Source organism: Camelina sativa, chromosome 13, assembly GCF_030686135.1.
Source record: "Camelina sativa cultivar CO46 ecotype springtype chromosome 13, ASM3068613v1".
NCBI lineage: Eukaryota > Viridiplantae > Streptophyta > Magnoliopsida > Brassicales > Brassicaceae > Camelina > Camelina sativa.
This window is the reverse complement of record NC_141892.1, coordinates 3,528,587-3,548,142: the sequence shown is the minus strand read 5'-3', so window position 1 is coordinate 3,548,142 and position 19,556 is coordinate 3,528,587. Positions and strand designations below refer to the sequence as shown.

Below are 19,556 nucleotides of genomic sequence, written 5' to 3'. Positions count from 1 at the left end.
TGATTTTGCATCATATATTGATCGTAAACATTTCGTCATATTTTATCAAAAACAAAAAGTATAGAGTCTACCAAAGTAAAAGAAAACCCAAAAAAAAAACACTAATCATTTGAGTTCAATGATCTGATGTGAAGGCATTGCAAGATGTTTGCAGTTAAGGGGAGTGAGTATCTGCAAAGAATCACGAGATAGACTGGACAACATTGGACTTTGGATGCGAATGAAGTTGGACGCTATAGTCCTAGGTGATTTTTTGATGAGGTTCAGTGTTACTTACCAAACCAAGCTCTTAAAGCATGAGACCATATTGAAAGAATATAAATAGTTGTAGGTGTAACTTATATCTCCAATAAAAACTTTTATTGGAGCGACTTCATTGATAGCTTACTGCTTTCACTCTCATCACCTAGTAGATACCATTGATTCGACAAGCCTGTTCCAAGCACTGAACACCAACCAACCCACTGGTCATTATTTAAGAATTTATGGGATAATTTAATTCAAGGTACCAAAAAGGTTAGATTGGTAGGAAAACTGGATAATAAAAATAAAATCATGTTTTCCACTCCCACAATATTGAATAGCACTAATACCATTGTTTAGTAAGCAATATGCCAAAGCCTATATAGCTTTTATTAAAAGTGAAAAAGTGATACACTATTCTATATGTTCTCTTTCTCCTATCCCCCAAGTCCCAACATCACCTTTATTCTCTCATCATGCTTCTTTTTTGTTTACCGTATCAATGCAAATTTTAACATAGTTAATTTCATAATACGCTTTCCGGTTCTCTATGAAGTTTGATTCTCTTGATTATAACAAGATAACAATATAAGGTTAAATTTCTTTTTAGGGGAAACTACAAATCGATTTTTATTATCCGAATTAAAATTAGATTATATGAATCTAATCTTCACATACTTCAAAGATCGAATTTATAGTACAGTACAGGGCACAACAAAACGACAAAGCAACATACATCACTTTCCCCAAACTCCTCCGAACCAAACCGATAGATATCTACAACTTTTGTTTTGAGTACAACAAGCTTTTAAACTCGCCATCACCATTGATCCCTTGCCATGTGCCGCATTCAAGACCATCTGATATTCAAACCAAAGTCTTACACGTCGAAGTCTGAGGGTCCCACATCGCCGGCAAAAGATATTTCCTACCGGCGAGACCCAAAGCGTTGTAACTCGCTCCACTCGTCTTGTCTACGAGAACCCGACCCGCGTAACCCGGGTAAGCACCCGAACCGAATACACCGGTACAAGCCGCGACAGCTTCTTGAGACGGGTTTGTCACGGTGTTAACAAGAAGAGTCGCGAGGTTAATGATCATCCCGTCGACTCCGACGTCACCGTTAGGCGCGACTAGCGGCGGTGACTGAGGTCCGTAGATAGGCTGATGAAACGGCCACGCGCAGTAACCAGGACACTGCGTTTCAGAGTTCCCGACCCACACGTAAGCTCCACTGGCCCTTGACCCGTGAGTCCCGCATCGATTCATACAGAACCCTTCAACGGCGACGTCTTTCGCCGTTAAGACGACGGTTATCGAACGAGCACCACCAACGTTAAGTTTGCTTGACAGAGCACGGAGGTAAGGGCTCTTCAGAGATTTTCCGATAGGGTAGTTCTCGAGGAGGAGCTGTTTACCGACGACTAAATTCGAGACGCCTTGTTTGTACTTCTCAGTCGTCTTCCACCACGACGCGACGGAGGGACCTTTTGCGACGGCGGGGGAACCGATAGAGCGGATGAAGTCGACGATGACCGACCGTTGGGTTGGTGTGAATTTCCCGTACCAAACGAGATTGAGAGTGACGCTTCCTTTCAATGGAATGCCACCGCGGCGAGGCTTCTGCTCGACCAACGCGGCGGTGGAGAGGCTTACGGTGGCGGAGAGGAGGACGAAAAGAATGGCAAAACGGTAACTATAGGCCATTTTGGGAGGAGGAGGAGAAGGATGGCAGAGACTAGAGAGGTTTTGTTCTGTTTTTTGAATATTTATGGATGATGAGTTTGTGAAGCCACACTGAGAGCTTTATTTATATTAAACCGGAATATTTTGAACAGCTGTAAAATGCGAAGAGCGTACATGTCAACGTATGCCACGTGGGTATATTTAATTCGTTAGTCAAGGGTTTTGGACAGCCTGTAGTGAGGTTCTTCTAGGGGTGACGTGGTAGTTTCCATAAACGTGTATTATAATCATTTTGTGTTTTTAAAAAAAGAAAAAATAAAATAAATATAGATATTATGCGACAAGGATAAACACTTCCGTGCATGTCCGGATAAAAGTTCATACTATTTACATTGAACAGTACACGTCTGGAGTTATTGAAAGGTGCGTTAATTCAATTTAATGAATTGAAAATAAGAAAAAAGAAAAAAAAAAATTTGGCTGCTGTGAATGTTTTAAAGAACACTGCATTCTAAACGTTTTTGGGTGCACCAAGTTTACATTTACACTTTCCTGATCATAATTGACTAAAACATGGGCGTTTTTGGAGTTGGAATTAAAGCAATTTGATTCTTCAATATACACGATAACTTTCAGCAACTAGACATAGTATATCTAAACCGACATACAACTAACTACGCTAATAGCGTAATAACCATACTATTTTAAACGCTGCTTCCAGCTATTCAAAAATCTATTGTATTTGAGGAAACCCATAATGGTGATAAAGCACTTGGTTTCTGTAGGGACCAAATCCTTGCGTATTTCAATAATATGAACTAGGTGAGTAGGTGTTGTCAACATGTATATGTGTATGTATACAGAGTTATACTATAGAAATATCAAATATACAATGTGTGTTTCAGCAGTGGTCAGTAATAAGAAGGGGTAAGGCGTACAAACCACGCCCTTTTCTACGTCAATTATTGCCTTACATCTGCGTGGTCCAGTACTCTTCTTCTCGTTTCTTTAGCCTCTTTTTAATCTGAAAACTCTTTATCTTTATTCGCGTCTTTGAAAATAAAAATTCTTTCACTATATATACTTTTTGCTTTATATATCTAGACTCTAGAACGTTTAAGATTTTTTCTATGTACTGTCTTTCGAATAAGCATGGACATCGAATGATGCGGGCTCAATTTTAAAATATTAATAACTGTATACTCCAAAACGTTATCTTATGAGTCCACCACCTCTCTGTACATTTGAATATGAATACGGTCTTAAGTGGTTAACTTAGACAATTTGATCAATATATATGAACATATGATAGTATAACTTTTAGAAAATTTAAACTTGGGTAAAAAAGAGTAGAGCCGTTTACGTCAAGGCACGACATACAAGGAAGATGAGCCTCGCAGGTCCCCTACATATGTAAAGATACGTTTCTTAAAACTTGATATATACGCCTATTTTACGTCACCTTGTCAGTAAACTAGTGTCTTCTGTAATCTTTTACCTTATTAGCTCTGCCTTTGTATAATTTTAATTTAACACGTGAATTTCAGTCCTACAAAGAAATATCTACTAAAATATCTGTCACCACAATAGTTTATGAAAATACAACTTTCCGTACAATGATAGAAAACAAAACCTTAAGATTAGGACAAATTAAATAATTGCAGTTACCATTTTAGCAGATAATTTAAATTACTTTTTCATCTTTATAAATACAGAATTTTGTCACTACATACTATATACTAAACTTTCGAGTATTTTCCGATGATATTTTTGTTTTGCTGGACTAATTTATGTAACATTGTGTTTCATAAAATCAGTTCTCATTAATTTTATTGTCATATTAACATGTTTACGTCAAATTTGTATATATTATAGTTATATTTGGGTCAGTAATATGTAGTTATGTACTATATCACGTTTTAATTTGAATGACAACACAGCGACAATATCAATAATACACTATATGAAACGTATAATAATAGTATATTATATGTTTGGGTCATTGAAGTTAATTAATATTATTTCTCCAACCAATAGAAAAACTTATAGCGTGTAAGAAAAAAATATAAAAAAGAAATACTAATATAGAAAATAATACCCCACAACATTTATCTGGCTTATTCGAAAGCTAAATATTTTCGTCAAGTTATAAATATAAATGTGTTTTGGTGTAAGCGTGCGTGTGGATAGGTATATGTAGTTGCCAAGGTGATTCGTAGGGCTAAAAATTGAAATGAAATGCCGCAAAAGTATGAAATAATACGAATGCCAAGCAATGCTTCGTTGGCATGATATGTGACACATTTATGGTTTGATGTCTTATATATGAAAGTGACAAATTATACGTGAAACGAGCAATTATACATAATACACGAGCAGATAAATGTGTACATTATATGGCCTAACTTAAAAATGAAAAGAAAAATAAAATCAATCGGCCGCTACATATGACCTAACCTACTAACACCCATTAATAGTAGTCTACTAGTCTAGCCAATTGGAAGGAAACGTACAAAAATAAAACTCAAGAAGAACATAAATTAATTATTGAAAAATCAAAACAGAAGATAACGTTATTCTAATTTCTAAGCAATATGAAACCGAATAGGGTAAACAAAATAACCAAACGATGTCTAATGTTTTATACAAGTTGATTTAAACCATGCTAATTTTCATTACAACAAGTTGGTGGAGTGTGAGAGCTTCGGTCAAAAGAAACTCGGAATGGAACAATGCAATTGCAAAGATAATGGAATGGGGGAATGGCAATCTGAAACGGATATATCTTGTCCTAGCTAGTTTAGTTTAAGTTGAGAACGAAATATCCGTTTGAAGTTCATGTCATAGAACGGAACGAGATTTTTTTTACAACCAAAAAGATGTTTTAAATTCAAGTATTTATATATGAAGTTCACGTAAACAGAATGATCATCTTTTTAAAAATGGTTTTATTATTTAGCGACTATATTATATAATAGTGTATTACCGTATTACATTTATAAGCTTAACAATTAATACTTGATTAGATATATTTCTACTTGATGAAAAAAATATGAAATTTTGAAAGGGACCTTGATGAAATTTTGAATAAGATGTGTTGTATATATATGTCGGCGAAGTCAATTAAAGTTAGCTAGTCGCATGTATGTAATGTTAAAAACACCCATTCCCCTCCCCTCCATATCTTAACTTTTTTTGACTTTAAGGGTAAACGTAACAGTCTTATGGGCAAATGTTGCATGCATGCCCACTTCTATCATTGTCATTCTTCGTTTTTTTCCCTTTTATTTTTTTTTTGGGTCAAAGAATGTAAAAGTTGGAGCATCTATATACGAAACAAAGTGGTTTCAAATTGCGTTGAAAGTTTTTTTTGTTCGAACGCGTTGAAAGTTTTTCTAAAATATGGTTCATAAAAGCATAACATTCATTTTCTGTCAAATATTTATAAAACATTAAATACAAAAACTCAACGTAATTACGTAATTGATTTTTTTGACATATAACAGTTCATTTTTTCTTGTAGGTTTGCATTTAAGAATTATAAGACATTATTAACTAACACTATTACAATATTGTAATACACTAGCTCTTACAACATGCAAACGTTAAAATTTACAAACACACACAAAAGAAACATAAAAATCGTTATAAATTATAGTGCAATGACGACAACTACCACCACACTTATTAAAATAATAACGACGTTGCTTTAACAACTACAATAATTAAACTTTTCTATTGACTGGAGATGCTGAAAAAGACTAGCGAAAGCAATGTAAGTCCAACTACATTATTAGTTCTGTATATAAATTAAATCGTCATTTTTTGTTAGATGATTATATGGAACTAGCATATATAATTTGCCAAAGAAATTACACGATAGCAAAGATGTATATGAGTCGTACTTTTTTGTGCGTGGTTTAAACAAGCAACGTAATATAATGTAAAAATAACGAGTCATTTGATAAAATAGTATGCTAGTAACTAGAATTATTAAAAACGCACAGACGAGATAAAAAAACTACAGTAATTTGTTTACAATTTCATAATTTGTTGTTTTTGCAAATAAATGAGTGAATATACGCAACAAGTCAACAACATATATAGGTAAGGCCGTAAAGGGGTCAGTGTCTTTAAATTAAATCTTGTTGTCCTCTGATCATTAATGTAAAACGTCACGACGTACTTGTCTGCATCCGATGTGTGCCGGCAATTTCATCAAACCCACACAAGAGCTAGCTTCAATAATTATTAGTCCGCTGAAGCAGCCAATAACACATCAAACTATTCCCTATTTTAGTTTCTTAATAATTAACATAAATTTTCATGAGCCAAAAAATGTTAGTAACAGGCATGATCCACACCCCTTATATATTAGCTAAATAACGCCACTAAGTGAAGTCTCACAATATCAGTGAAATAGCTATTAAAAAACACTAGTGTTAAATAAATTAATGTAATACGTACATCTCTTGGTTTAACGAAAGAAAAAAAGACACAAGGATCCAATCACTATAATTTTGAGGATAAGTTGGGTTGGATAATCTATAAAAAATTGTGAGGTGTATATGTTGGTCTTACATTGCCGCCGACCGACCGACCAGCTTCTCATATTGACAAACCACTCTCTCTAAAACAAAGATTGGTCCCAGTTCTCTTGTCTTGTATAGGAAGTACATATTATTGGAATCTTACCAATATAAACCAGAGAGAGCATCGTACAACAGAATTGGACAAATATATAAAGTCGACAGGGGGAGCCACACAAGATTGTTGGACTAAGATAAAAACTGTATATTGATTAAATTATAAACTCTGGGAGCTTAATCTTATAAAACCGCTTTTTTCTTTTTAATTCTTCAGTGTCCTAAATTTCTTCCTCAAAGCCCAACAATAGAAAACAAAGGCCACTTTAAAAAATAATTTTAGGCCTTTTTAATTGTTATCGGATATAGCTCGGCATTGTGATTATTACCATTGGCAAGTTCTTGTGCAAGTGAAGAATTGCGTCAAATTTTCACTAATCGTGGCTCTATCTGTTATAGGGTAATCAAGGTCGATCTGTCGTGGAGAAAAATTAATCGTACTTACGTGTTTTTTGATATAACATACATAATTCCCTCATAGAGAGACGTTAATGTTTTTTTTTTGTCCTCCAGCGAGACGTTAGTGTTTTAAGCTTTTTACACCCTTCCAAGTGCTATGACAAGAAATAGTGTAATAAAGAATTGGTTATTAGACATATCGTCTCTGAATGGAACAAGAAACAAAAACTACATAAAAAAAAAAAAATAGAATACAGAATTAATCAGAAAGAGTCGATGAGAAAAGATTTCAAATGCTTGACAAATTCCTTGGACTTCTCTAAGTTGACAGCATGTCCTGCGTTCTTGATCACCACTATCTCTGCACTTTCTCCTATATGTCTGTTTTCACCATATTCATACATATAAATTCTAAAGTTCACAAAAAGTTTTTAAAAAAAAATCCAAGATTAATACTATATATATAATTTTAAAATTACCTTTTCAATCTGTAACCTAGTTCCACTGGAAATATTTGATCTTCTTCACCCCATATGATCAACGATTTCTAATTCAACCCCAACAAAATAAAAACACCCACAATGTTATAGAATGAACAAGTACAATTCGAAATGTAATGTCACACATGCATGTACCGCACCTGTTTGATCCTAGGAAGATCTGAGAGTCTCCGATCTTTGAGTATTGATCTGATCAAATCTTTCTTCTCCTCTACAAACTCCGTACACATTACCTTCCAACATTTTCAAAATTTACAATTCTCAAAACTCCAAAAAAAAACATTAATCAAAATTTAAAAAAAAAAAAAAGAAAAAAGAAAAGAGAAACTTACATCGATAAAATCCCATAGAAAAAACGAAGGAACACCTTTGATAGGCTTAACGAAAGAGAATCTAATAAGCTCCTTAAGCTTCTCCGGAGTCTGAGGTATCAAAATCCCCGTAGCTTCTTCCAAGTTCGGCACTTTAAACAACCCGTCCTCCATATCCTTCTCTTCCAAGCAAACCCCTGCGCAGCACAGCACAAGCTTCTCAACTTTCTCAGGAAACTGCGCCGCTAAACTGTACCCGACGAACCCACCGTAGCTGATCCCGACGATGTTCATCCTCTGGACACCGTGCGCTTCCATTAACCTCATCAGATACAGAGCCTGGAATGACTCTGATCTGTTTGGTTCCGACGTGGATGATAAACCGAAGAAGAGGAGATCAGGGACGTAGACGTTGAATCTTCCGGTGAAAGCACGGAGATGTTCTCCGTATTGCCACATTGCGTTGGCTCCGAAGCCGTGGACGAGGAGGAGGTTAGGTTTAGATCGGTTAGGGTATTTAGGGATCCAGCAATGCATAGCTGTCGATGCGATCGAATTGCCGTGGGAGAGATCGGTTGTTACGGAACGTAGACCGGCGTTTGCGAATGATTGACGGAATAACCAATCTCTTGACGCCGTGAAGCTGAAGCATCTCAACAGTTTCAAATGTTCAAACATCTCTTTCCTTTTTTTCTCTTCTTTAGAAACGAAACAGAGGAGGAGGAGGAGATAAAGCGTGACGATGAACAAAGAAAAAAAAAAAAAAAACAGATTTCAGTTATTTGTCGAGAAATTAATTGATTTGTTAGTAATTTATAATCCACATCCCTGTAATTTTACGAAATTATAGTAATGGACTTTTTTGGAGGAGAGAGTTGTATGAAACAATTGTGTAAAGAAGCTTAAAAAAGAGACCAATAGGATCAGATCAAAGTAAATTAGAGGTAAAAAAAGGTTTCATCCTAATCTGTACAGATGATGATGATGTAGCAAAACCCACAAAAATTATTTAAAAGCTGTCGGAGATTCAATCATGAACCTTTTAGAGTGTTTTTAGATAGGTAAAACTTGGTGAAACAATAAATAAATTCATTCCTCTTGTAAGGTTTTTTTTTTTCTTTTAACTCATGAGTTTTCGGAGACGCTTCTCAGCAATCTTTGCCGTCTTGTTCTGGGGTTCTAGGACCAATGCGTGCCTGAAATCTGCAGTATTTGATCAAACCATATTATTATTATTATCTTTTTAACATTCTGAAGCTTAAATAAGAAGGGCACGTCTTGTAATAAACTGAGAATCTGAGAGAGCAGACCTGCAGCAGCTTCCTTGTACCGTACAAGTGATTCTCTCGCAGTCCCTCGTCTCAGATATGCCTTCACATTCTGTATAAAAACAATAACGAAACTATAAGACTCCTACTTCTTTCAAGTCTGAATACTAATAAGTGACCAAAGATTCCAGCTAAAGTGTACTTGCGCACACTCAACCATGTAACAGAGCAAGATGGAAAAATAAAGAAAGGTTAGGTAATCAAGTCTGCACCTTCTTATCGATCGATATAGCCTCGGTACAATCTTCTTCAGCTTGTTGGAAGCTACAGGCAAATTCTCATATCAGACGAGCATATATAATAGATTATCGTCAGATCAGAATGAAAGATATGACGAGATCAAGTACCAGCCAAGTTCCAAGTATGCTGCAGCTCTATTGCAATAATAAGTAGCATTTGCTCCATTCAATTTTATCGCTTCAGTATAAAAGTTTACTGCCTTATTCCATTGTCGCCCCTTGTATGCAGCATTCCCCTGGGATTACATCTATCCACTGTTAACTTTCTTTAAAAACAGATCATTCCAATACCAATAGCATATATAGATCGCAACGAAATAAACTATTTGCCAAAGTCAAGGAGATAGTTTTACCTTTTCCTTCATAAGTTCAGAAGCCTCCACACTACCATTGGCGTTAGACACTGGATCCAGGCTGGATGCAATTTCGGCTTGGTCTTGAAGGGATGCATATACATCGAGAATTGTATCGAGAAGGAACTTATCACCTCCATAGTAAGTGAGAAACGACACGGATATTGGACAATCCCCGTGTTCCCCTAAAGGAATTGTAACCTGTAGAATATGTATATTGTGTCATGACTTATGAGTAAAGACTGAAGGGTAACAAAAAGGGAACAAGAATGTCCTACCAACCATAACCATTGAAAGAGAGAAAGAGGAAATGGTAATATACCTGACAACATCCAGACATGCTAGCGATGCTTGAGAGTGCATAAGTTCGATCAAGAAACTCCTTCATAGAGTTCTTGTTCTTTGTGTTAAGCTTTGGAGGGGGATCAGCAACTGTGGGGATAACCAGAATTCCATCTTCCTAGTAATAAGATACCGATATATGGTTATTCATAATACTATAGAACTACAAAAGCAGAGTAGAATCCCCAGAAATGGCTTTGGAAAAGTTAAAATTTCCAAAAATCAAAGTTTACCTTTAGAAGGCTCTGAATGGTGGCCCGCATCTCAGTTTTCACTTTGTAGAGTGATTTAATACTCTCGTTTCTGCTGTTTAGAGCTGTAACTACATCATTGGAAAATCTTGGCCCTAGAAACGATTTGCACGTTTGCGACCATTCTTCGTGATTTGTTTTCAACTCATGCCTGGTTACAAGAAAATAGTTACCTTTAGCAAAGAGAGAATAACAACAATCTTTTACTGCATCAGTTGAACAGCAAATAGAGAGAGAAAAAATAGTATTGACGCAGTAAATATTTCAAGAAGTGTGAGCTTCATATATACCTTTGTATTGCCAACATGACAGATGAAAGAGCCTTCAAAGTTGATGCTGAATTTTGGGATTTTCCAGATTCCTCACAGAATTCCACAAGACTTGGTACATTTGAAGCCACATATTGGCCAACGCTTACATGTTTTGGAGTCTGGTCTGCATAAGCCAGTGGTCAAGAGACGTAAGATATGATTCTGGAGGAGGCTAAAGAGAAGGAAACAATACAAATACAAACTTACAGCCAGATAAATTTTCGATTGCCTTTCTGACAACATGCACCGACTTTTGCTTGGGAATGTCAGAGAGCTCAAATAAATCATCAGCGAAGATTAAAGATCTTTGCCTTTTATGTGGTACTGCACTCAGATTTAGTAAGGCATGCCCAACTTGACACAAAACAGACGGGTCACGAGCAAACCATCCTACAGAAAAATTCAAGATTCTTAGTCAGTAACAGTCACCAGAGAAACTACAGAAAAAAGGAAAGGGATTTGACAAGTACAAGATTCTTTGTACGATTCCGATACAAATATACTAAAAACTTCCAACCAATGAATGAAATAGTTTCGTAAACATTGTTTTAAAAAAGAGGGGGAGATAATGTAATGTACCAACAGTCTCTAGGCTCTGGGAAGTGGGCAAAACTCCAACTGAAGAAACAGTCCCCTGAGATGGTCGAAAGCCGAGAATACCACAAAAGGATGCTGGGATTCTAACACCGCCAGTGGTATCAATCCCTGCAAGTCAAGGATTTTGTGATTAGCACAAAGAATCATAAGTAGACCAAACAAGTACATTGCCAAAAAGAAAAACAAAGAGATTAAAAAAGTACCAAGTGAAAAGTCAACGAGTTCAGCCCCAACAGAAACTGCTGAGCCACTGGAACATCCTCCAGGAACATTAGATGGCATCAACGGATTAATAGGAGTGCCATAGTGCTTGTTTTCTCCAATAACCCTGTAAAAAAAAAAAATCACATTCAAAACCCAAACTTTTTGCAAACCAGTTACGGGAAACTCATGTCATTAATGATGGGGAATGGAGAAGAAATACCCAAAACCAAGCTCATCCATGATAGTCTTGCCAACACAAGTAGCTCCATGTTTCAAGAGCGTTGTGATAACCACAGCAGTCTTCTCAGCAGCCTCGTGAGTCTTCTTCCACTGTGGACTACCAAATCCTGTGATGTAATCCTTAACATCGAAGCTGTCAAAAAAGCCATAAACCCCCAAAAAGTTCTTCAATTTATTAACACATGACTTCGTCTAAGCAAGTCAAAATTTCAACTAAACCACAAAAGTTTAAAACTTTATAAGCTAAGATCATTAAATAAACAAGAAAAAAATAAAGTCATCACATGATTCGATTCGATTCGATCTCTGGAAACGGAAAAAAAAAAGTTTGCCTTTTAAGAGAGAGAGAAAGAAGAGATACATACGCGTCGGATATGGAGAAGGTAAGATGAGAGAGAGATTGTTTAGCAGCAGGAGGAGGCGGCGGAGGAAAAGGAAGAAGCTCGAAACGATCTAAGAAAGCACCAAAGTCTTCTTCTCTAAGGGCTTTGATCCGCCGCTTCCGAGTCTCCGCCAGAATCACGATCCCGGCCAAGGTGACGCCGATCACAACCCATACCTTGGGATTGGAGGCATTGCTTTGAATCAAAGTAAGCGTATTCGACATAACGCGAGATCTCAGAAGAAGAAGGAACGAGAAAGAGGAGAGAGAGAGAGAGACAAGGGTTTTAGGAGGGTTTAAGAGAGAAAAAGGGAGAAGACAAAGATGGGAAGAGCAACCAATAATGCTATCGTGCGCAGGCAGGGTGTTTGGTTTAACCTCAATAACTACGAGTTATGTTTTGTATGACTTGGTGAGCCGTGAGCTCGAGTCGGTCTGCCCAAGGCGAATCTTCTTTTTGGTTTCCTTGGAGACTTGGTGGGGTTATTAATATAATATCGAATTTGATAAAATAGACATCAAAAAATTATAATTTAATGATGGTAAGAAATAAAAGAATTTTTACTTTAATACTTTATTACTTGTTTTTTTTTTTAAGCAATGTGTACTCTAAATTTCTCTAATTTTTTATATGATTTTATTGAACTTTTCTACTTGTGGAAAACTATATTTTAAGCAAGTCAAACCACCCACAAACCCCTATAATAATATGAAAAAAAAAGAGAAGAAAATTGGATATTTAGAAATATTTTATTTGTTAAGTTTCCATATTCTGTAGCCTTGCCCGTCAATCCAATTTTATCTTCAGTAAATAGGAAAACCAGATTAAATACTTTATTATTTAATGGCTTACCAATCCAAATTAAGTCGAAAAAATTGCATGTCGATCCAGATTTATAATAATCTTATTTATAATTTGGCTCAATACCATACCATTAATAATATGATGTATGGAAGCTTCTACATCTACATACAACATTTAGCCTAGAAAAGCCATTATGATATTTATAAAAAGAAAAAGTAATAAATTGAACGGGGGATATTATGAAGTATAGTATTTACAGAGAAAGAAATAAAGTTAGAAAGTAATGTAAGAAGGAAAAAATAATACGAGTCAGAGAGTAAGTAAAAAAAAATTCAAGGAGAAAAAGACATCATCAATGTGTCATCGTTCAAAAGAGAGTCAATGTCAATTAAATCGTCTTCGTCACAGTTGACTGGTCCTACTTCATTGTTTATAGATGCACTTGATGAAGCCTGCACACACAATTTATCACAGGAATGTTCAGCAAAATATGTTTAAGACTCATGGTATCCATATTTTTATGTTATGGGCTCTTTGGGTACCTCATTTTCACGGAAGCCCTCGACAACTGTTAGGAGTCTACGGTACTGATCCCGTGCTTCTGGGTATTGAACCATCGACTTTACTCGAGTAAGAGCCTTTTGAAGCCTTTCCTCCGTTTGTTTTCTTCCCTCTTTAAGAAAATCATACTCATCTTCCTGTGGAATTGTAGGGGATACAGCTGACACAGTCGGTTCTGGTTCCACGGGTTTGGCGATTGCGCTGCTTTTGAACCCTCTTAACCCTTTACCTTTGCGTCTCCAACGCAAAATGATTTTCTCAAGTAATCCCACTGACCAAATGACTGTTCGGTATTGTTTCCGTACCTGATGTCCTCTCACATGAGCCTAAAGGTAGATATGATCAGATTCCAGCAATAAGAAAGCGGACAGTGATTTATGAAAACAAATAAGAGGGAGAAAAAAAAGCCAATGAGAGGCAAACCTGAATTCTGACGATTCTTTGTCGGATTAAAAGAAACTCTTTTCTCTTCTTCCAACCACGATATTTCTTCTGGATATGGGTAGCAGCAGAACTAAGAGAGGAGACATCACAATGTCCTGGAGTCTTAGTTTTAGAAGCTGCAAAAGAAACAGCTAACTCATCCGAGATATCAATCTTGTCATCACCGTCAAATTCAGATAGCTGTTTCCGCTCGAATGATTGCATCCTGAAAACTTGGTGAAGACGATCAGCCGCTTGTGTAGCATTACGGACAGCGGTTAGTGAGTCCTTCAAGGAAAGTTTTTCTGGTACATCACCATAGCTCATAGGAGCAGCGGTTCTCTCAGAGACTGTTTGAACAGCTTTTTCTCCAAAAGAGTTTGCAGAGCTATTTTCCTTTGAGTCCACTGTTAGCTTTTCAAGATAACTAGTTAAGGAAGACTCTGCAAGAAAACCCGATATTCCCCTGTGTCCATTTGCGTAAGCCAAGTCAGCTGCTGTTTTACCCAAAGGAAGCTCTGGAGATGGATCCGTCAATGCCCCAGCATCAGCACCTAGAGAGACAAGCACAGCGACAGTTTCCTCCCTATATTTAACAGGACACAGAGTTAGTTTGATATATAAATTTTGAGAAATAATAGAGTTGAAGACGCATCAATATGAGAATCTTAAAAGAAATGCAACATCATAATTTTATGATAAAAACAAAAATTGAAGAAATGTAAGATAGAGGTCCTTTACCTGCCACTGAAAGCAGCCCAATGAAGGGCGGACCACCCATTGGCATCACGGAAGTTAATGTTAACTCCTGCTGCTAACATTGGTTTGATGGCCCAATCATACCCAAGCGCAGCAACAAAGTGTAAAATACCTTGTCCATCTTCATCCAGCATGTTTGGACCTTTACCCTCTTCAGTCACTTTATGGATGAGCCATATATATAGTTTTTCTTCCAACTGTTCCCTCAAAAGCTGTCCTTTTGGTTCTTGCTTGGTTGAATCTCTCTGATATGTCCCTGGAAGAAGATACTCTTTCTCCTCCTTTAGCAACATAATTTTACTGATTTTTCTTCTTTTCTCCCCAACATCTTCAAATATATGGTATTCGTTAACAAAAGCTCTGTGAGCAAGCAGCTTTTCAAACCGCAACTGAAGTGATGCTACTTCATTTGTATAGGGACCATGAACATCAGCAGCATCGATTTTTTCGGTAGAGCCAGAAAGGAAATCATATTCTCGTACTTCACTGCAAGGAAATCTGTTGGAACATGTAACATAAAAGGGAACATGACCAGCTGTATGCGGTGGAGCATGACAACAAAGAACGCCATCTACTAAAATCTCAGCAGGAACCTCCACTTCACCAAACATGCATGACCAGTTATATTTTGTTACTTCTTGCGGACTAAGCAGAAATGTCCCAATAACCATGACCTGCAGATAGAGTGATACATGAAAAAGAAATTAGTTCCCACAACAAAACGACCAAAACAGCTGAAAATAGAGAGCTAAAAGAGATCAGCAAAACGGAATAAGCATTAATAATAAAAACAATGAGAAAGCAGGATCATCAGAATAAAACTGCTGCATGAAATATAACACAAAATATTTTGCAACTGCTTCAAAGTCTTTACCTCAACTTCTGCGTCTGTTGCAGCGCACTTTGGCCAAAAATCAACAATGGTGAAACGCTGCTCCTCAGAGAGAGAAGGGCTCAAGGAGATCCCAGCTGCTGCAGTTTCACATTCAACAGTGGTCCATGCAATATCTTCACGTGTAGACTGCATTTGCAAATCCTCCATCTCGGCAAGTTCTTTAATAGCCCACCGAGAAAAACTATCGACTTTTTTCAAACTATCTTCGCTTCTTAATAATGATTGCTTTACAGGTATATATTCAGATTCCATACTTGAAGGGGGATATTGATAACTATTTCCAAAAGGTTGCTGTTTGTCACTGCCAAGGAGACTGGAAAATGTCTCAAAATTATCTTCTGCACTTAGCTCAAATAACGCCAGATCAATGTCATCAGTCATTCCAGAATGTGGAAACAGATCGACGTGCCCTTTTGGCAAAGATATGTCATCCTGAACTGGAATCTACAGAGATGAGTATTTCGAAATCAGAGCACTTCAAAACAAATCGTCATGACAGTAATTATGCGAGCTTGAATAAATAACTTTACAATATATAGTGGCAAAGGAGCCATTTAACAAAAGTAGGTATAAGATGTCTTTCATCTTCCTATCTGAGGTCAAGGTAAAAACTGATTCAGGCACAGAATGCACCGTTCCATAGTAGGTACGGACAAATAAATTCAACTTCAACCAACTACCAGACAGAGATTTTAACTCTGAGAAAACTGCTAATAAAGACATGTAAAACATACATAAAGCTGACAGAGCTCTGAAGTTTGATATGCTATGAAATCATCACACATCTCTATGTTTTTTCTTCACGGTACATTTCCCCTTTTTGTATAATTCTTAACATGCATGGAAACTTTTTTCTATACTGTCACTAATATTATGTAGGCATAGCTCTTTAATAAATAGTTACAAAAGCAAGCGTACACTACCTGCCAATTTGATTGCGTTTGAAGAGGATTTCTGATAGGCTCTGCCATTAACCGCCTACCTTTGTCTGTATTTTCGTCCACCAGCATTGAGTCAGTAATACAAGGCTGCATCTGAGTCAACAAATCATTACAATAAGGTTGACCATGGCATCTTGTCAATGAATTCCCAACGGCATCCCAAGCTCGGACATCAACTGATCTCTGGGAATCACTTTCTCTAACTCTGTTCCCATGAACATGTGAAACATTATGCATGCCAGTAGGCGGTGTCCAGCCATAGCAATTTCCTAGACAGTAAATCAGAAAGAGGTGAGTACCTAAAACATAGCTCAGATAGTAAGAGATTTTTTTTGCTAGCATCCTGCTTGTCCCTTATATGAGGAGTACCTGTTTGAAGTTCAGGAGATGCTCGTAAAACGGATCTTGCTTGATGACTGTCCCCTGCACCAAAACTGATATAAGGTGGTGCTGAAAATTACACACAAAGGCGAGAGCATGTGATGATATACATATCATCACACCTCAAAAAGTAGGATGAAAATTGATAATTCTTCCAGGGAAAGAACTATATCTTTGAACAAATGATACCAAAGTACCAAAATATACAAAATAATAGAAAAGAGATACCGGAATCAGCATCTTCACATAATGATGACAATGTGCTGGTTGGGCTTGCTGTTGAATCAATATTCACTGAAGATGTGCCATTTACAGAATTTGAATTGTTTTCTTTCATTCCTTGACTGGTCCGGTTACCCTGTATAATTTACAATATAAAATAAACTTTAGAACACCTATCAGCAGAAAACTACAGTACAATAGAAAATTTAAATGTTAAATGATGGAAATAGTAACAACACAGACAAGAAGAACTATACCTTAACCTCCAAGTAGTGTACAAATACGATATGCATCAAATCTCTGTAAGAATACAGCATAAAACAGAGTATATAAGAACAAAATTGGAAGCACACAATGAAGAATTTAAAATTAAACAGCAAAATCAACTCGCACGCATGAAAATAGTGACGAAGTTGGTATTTTGATGTTCCACACTTAACCCACGAAGACCTCACAGATATTCCAAGGAAAACAAAGACAAAGTAGCGACTATGCATTGAAATTTCACTGCCTTATTCTCATCTAAAACCCAATGAGGTGAGGTTTCACTTCAAAATTATGATCATAAACATTCCCTTTTCAAAATTATGATCATAAACAAGAAAAAACTGAAAAATGTAAATGCACAAACTCAGACTCACTGTTCAAGCATCCAGTAGCAACGTCTCTGAAAATTCTCGTTGCCTTCCCCATGTGCATAGTAACAATGTAGCACATCTACGCTTCCTACCTATATAACGTTGCTCTAAAAGAATTAGATACATTGCATTATCAACTAATTCACATCCAAAGCCGGAAGTAGAACCAAGTAACAATAGGTTCCATGATTGGATAACACTAAACAATTTAGGAGGCATTAAAGAAAAAATCATAACCTTGAGCTTCTCATGAGCTTCTTTTATGGTTTTACCATCCTTTTTCTTCCTCCAGTTATGTCCATCTTTCCTAAAATATCTCAGCACCTTCCTATCAAAAAGAAAGAGTGAACCACCTATAAGGGTGGGGAGATAATGTCAGTTTACAGGGGAAAAAAGAAAGCAAGAATATTTAAAAACTATAGACTGTTGTCACTAACAAGCAACGTAACAAAAAAAAAAGTCAACATCTTCTTCGAAACAAATTAATAGGATGAGAAGAGAGCGGTGCAAGTATCATTTGAAGCCAGCAAATTATGGAACATTATAATATATGCAAAAAAAGTTTGACTGCTATGAATAAGATATATTGCAATTTGCAAACAAAAAAAATGAAAGGAACTTGGCTAGGCCACAAACAAACATACTGGCGGGTCGGGTGGGAGACTCTGATGCTATGTGAAACTTGTGATGGTTCTGAAGAATTTCACAAATCTCAGCAGGCCTAAGCCACCTGTGTCGGGCTTCAGACATCAACTGTTCCATATCTGCGAATTCATAAAAGGTAAAACATATATATAATACTCAAATTACACACTAACAAAATACGAAAATCCCCAATGCAAACAGAGCAATCTCAGCAATAACACAGAAATTTCAATTCTCAATTGAAAAAAAAAAAAAAGAGCAAATTACTTTATTCCGTCGCAATTTCAGGGAAAAAAAAAGCAGACAAACAAAAATTAAACAAAAAAAAAAAAGAAAAGTTCCGACAAAACATTGCCGAGGAACACCAGTAAAGAAGAAGGTGGGAGTGAGCTAAGTTTCTCTGGCCGCGACATTTGACAGAGAAAAACATAAAAGGATGGCAACCTAAAATCTATCGAGCTAGGAAAGGAGGAGAAACCATAACGAAATAAACAGTGGAGAAGGAAGGGAAAATAGGAAAAAGAGAAAGAGACCTAATCGAGGAGAAGGACTAGTTAAGCCAAAAGATCCTCGATCCACCATAGAAGTTAAGATAAAAACCGCCACAAAATCGAACAAAAGAGAGATCTCCTCTATAGCTTTCCGAAATCACAAAAAAAAAGAGAGAAACAAAACGAACCCTAACCGATCTGAGTAATATGCATGAACTGAGATGAGGGACAGAAGCTCAAAATATATTGTTTCCTTTCTTTCGAGATATATCCAGCCAGGTGTGAATGCGAAAGCGATTTTTTTCCTTCCTTGCTCTCTCCCTTTTTTTCCTTTTTATTTTTTATTTTTATTATTATTATTAATTATCTTCTCTTACTGGAAGAGAGAGAGAGAGACCCGAGGAAAACCAAATCGTTTGGTTTTAAAAAACAGTGAAATTGTACCAATGTTATTCCATCCAATACAATTCTGACATGTTGTCGACAAAAAAAAAAAAATGCTGACACATCAGATTTGTCTGGCCCATCATCCTTGAATTGAATTCTCTATTACTAACCCTTTTTTCTTTTCTTTTTTAATTCAAAATTGTTTGTCAAATGTCAATTTCCCTCTTTTCTTTTTAGCTCGCAGCGGCGGCGGATCTGACGGTGGAGATTCAAAGTCCAGATCTAAGTCTTTCGGATTGAAAGCTGCGGATGAACCCATGACATTTACATGTGTAACATTTACCTGAGATACGCAGTGGTAGTAGACTTGTAACAT

At 36.5% G+C, this 19,556-nt stretch overlaps 4 protein-coding genes across 9 annotated transcripts; all 4 read right to left on the bottom strand.

Annotated features, from left to right (window-relative positions):
* Positions 1-842: 842 nt before the first annotated feature.
* LOC104734935 (protein EXORDIUM-like 4) lies at positions 843-2,021 on the bottom strand. Its single transcript, XM_010454632.3, has one exon. It carries the CDS (start codon positions 1,948-1,950, stop codon positions 1,111-1,113), a length of 840 nt encoding a protein of 279 aa, XP_010452934.1. The 5' UTR covers positions 1,951-2,021; the 3' UTR covers positions 843-1,110.
* Positions 2,022-7,142: 5,121 nt separating this feature from the next.
* On the bottom strand, positions 7,143-8,701 carry LOC104734933 (uncharacterized). The gene is made up of 4 exons (XM_010454630.3): positions 7,807-8,701; positions 7,615-7,707; positions 7,454-7,521; positions 7,143-7,355 (listed from the first exon to the last, which is right to left on the bottom strand). The coding sequence occupies exons 1-4, from the start codon at positions 8,461-8,463 to the stop codon at positions 7,238-7,240; spliced, it is 936 nt and encodes a 311-aa protein (XP_010452932.1). The 5' UTR covers positions 8,464-8,701; the 3' UTR covers positions 7,143-7,237.
* Positions 8,702-8,705: 4 nt separating this feature from the next.
* Positions 8,706-12,668, bottom strand: LOC104734934 (outer envelope protein 64, mitochondrial-like). Its single transcript, XM_087481080.1, has 13 exons — positions 12,016-12,668; positions 11,631-11,783; positions 11,410-11,534; positions 11,189-11,314; positions 10,817-10,999; positions 10,589-10,733; positions 10,281-10,449; positions 10,028-10,165; positions 9,706-9,906; positions 9,461-9,588; positions 9,326-9,377; positions 9,096-9,165; positions 8,706-8,988 (listed from the first exon to the last, which is right to left on the bottom strand). The coding sequence occupies exons 1-13, from the start codon at positions 12,255-12,257 to the stop codon at positions 8,906-8,908; spliced, it is 1,815 nt and encodes a 604-aa protein (XP_087337206.1). The 5' UTR covers positions 12,258-12,668; the 3' UTR covers positions 8,706-8,905.
* Positions 12,669-13,036: 368 nt separating this feature from the next.
* Positions 13,037-19,223, bottom strand: LOC104734931 (calmodulin-binding transcription activator 1). Of its 6 annotated transcripts, none has more exons than XM_010454629.3 (13): positions 18,982-19,223; positions 18,302-18,421; positions 17,895-18,010; positions 17,661-17,749; positions 17,277-17,319; positions 17,026-17,155; positions 16,786-16,839; positions 16,399-16,685; positions 15,455-15,919; positions 14,563-15,254; positions 13,822-14,407; positions 13,380-13,724; positions 13,037-13,289 (listed from the first exon to the last, which is right to left on the bottom strand). In XM_010454629.3, exons 2-13 carry the CDS (start codon positions 18,417-18,419, stop codon positions 13,170-13,172), a joined length of 3,045 nt encoding a protein of 1,014 aa, XP_010452931.1. In that variant the 5' UTR covers positions 18,420-18,421; positions 18,982-19,223; the 3' UTR covers positions 13,037-13,169. The 6 variants fall into 6 exon arrangements, with proteins under 6 accessions (XP_010452931.1, XP_010452930.1, XP_010452929.1 ...); XM_010454628.3 differs by having other exon boundaries at positions 18,988-19,186; XM_010454627.3 differs by having other exon boundaries at positions 18,836-19,124.
* Positions 19,224-19,556: the final 333 nt, after the last annotated feature.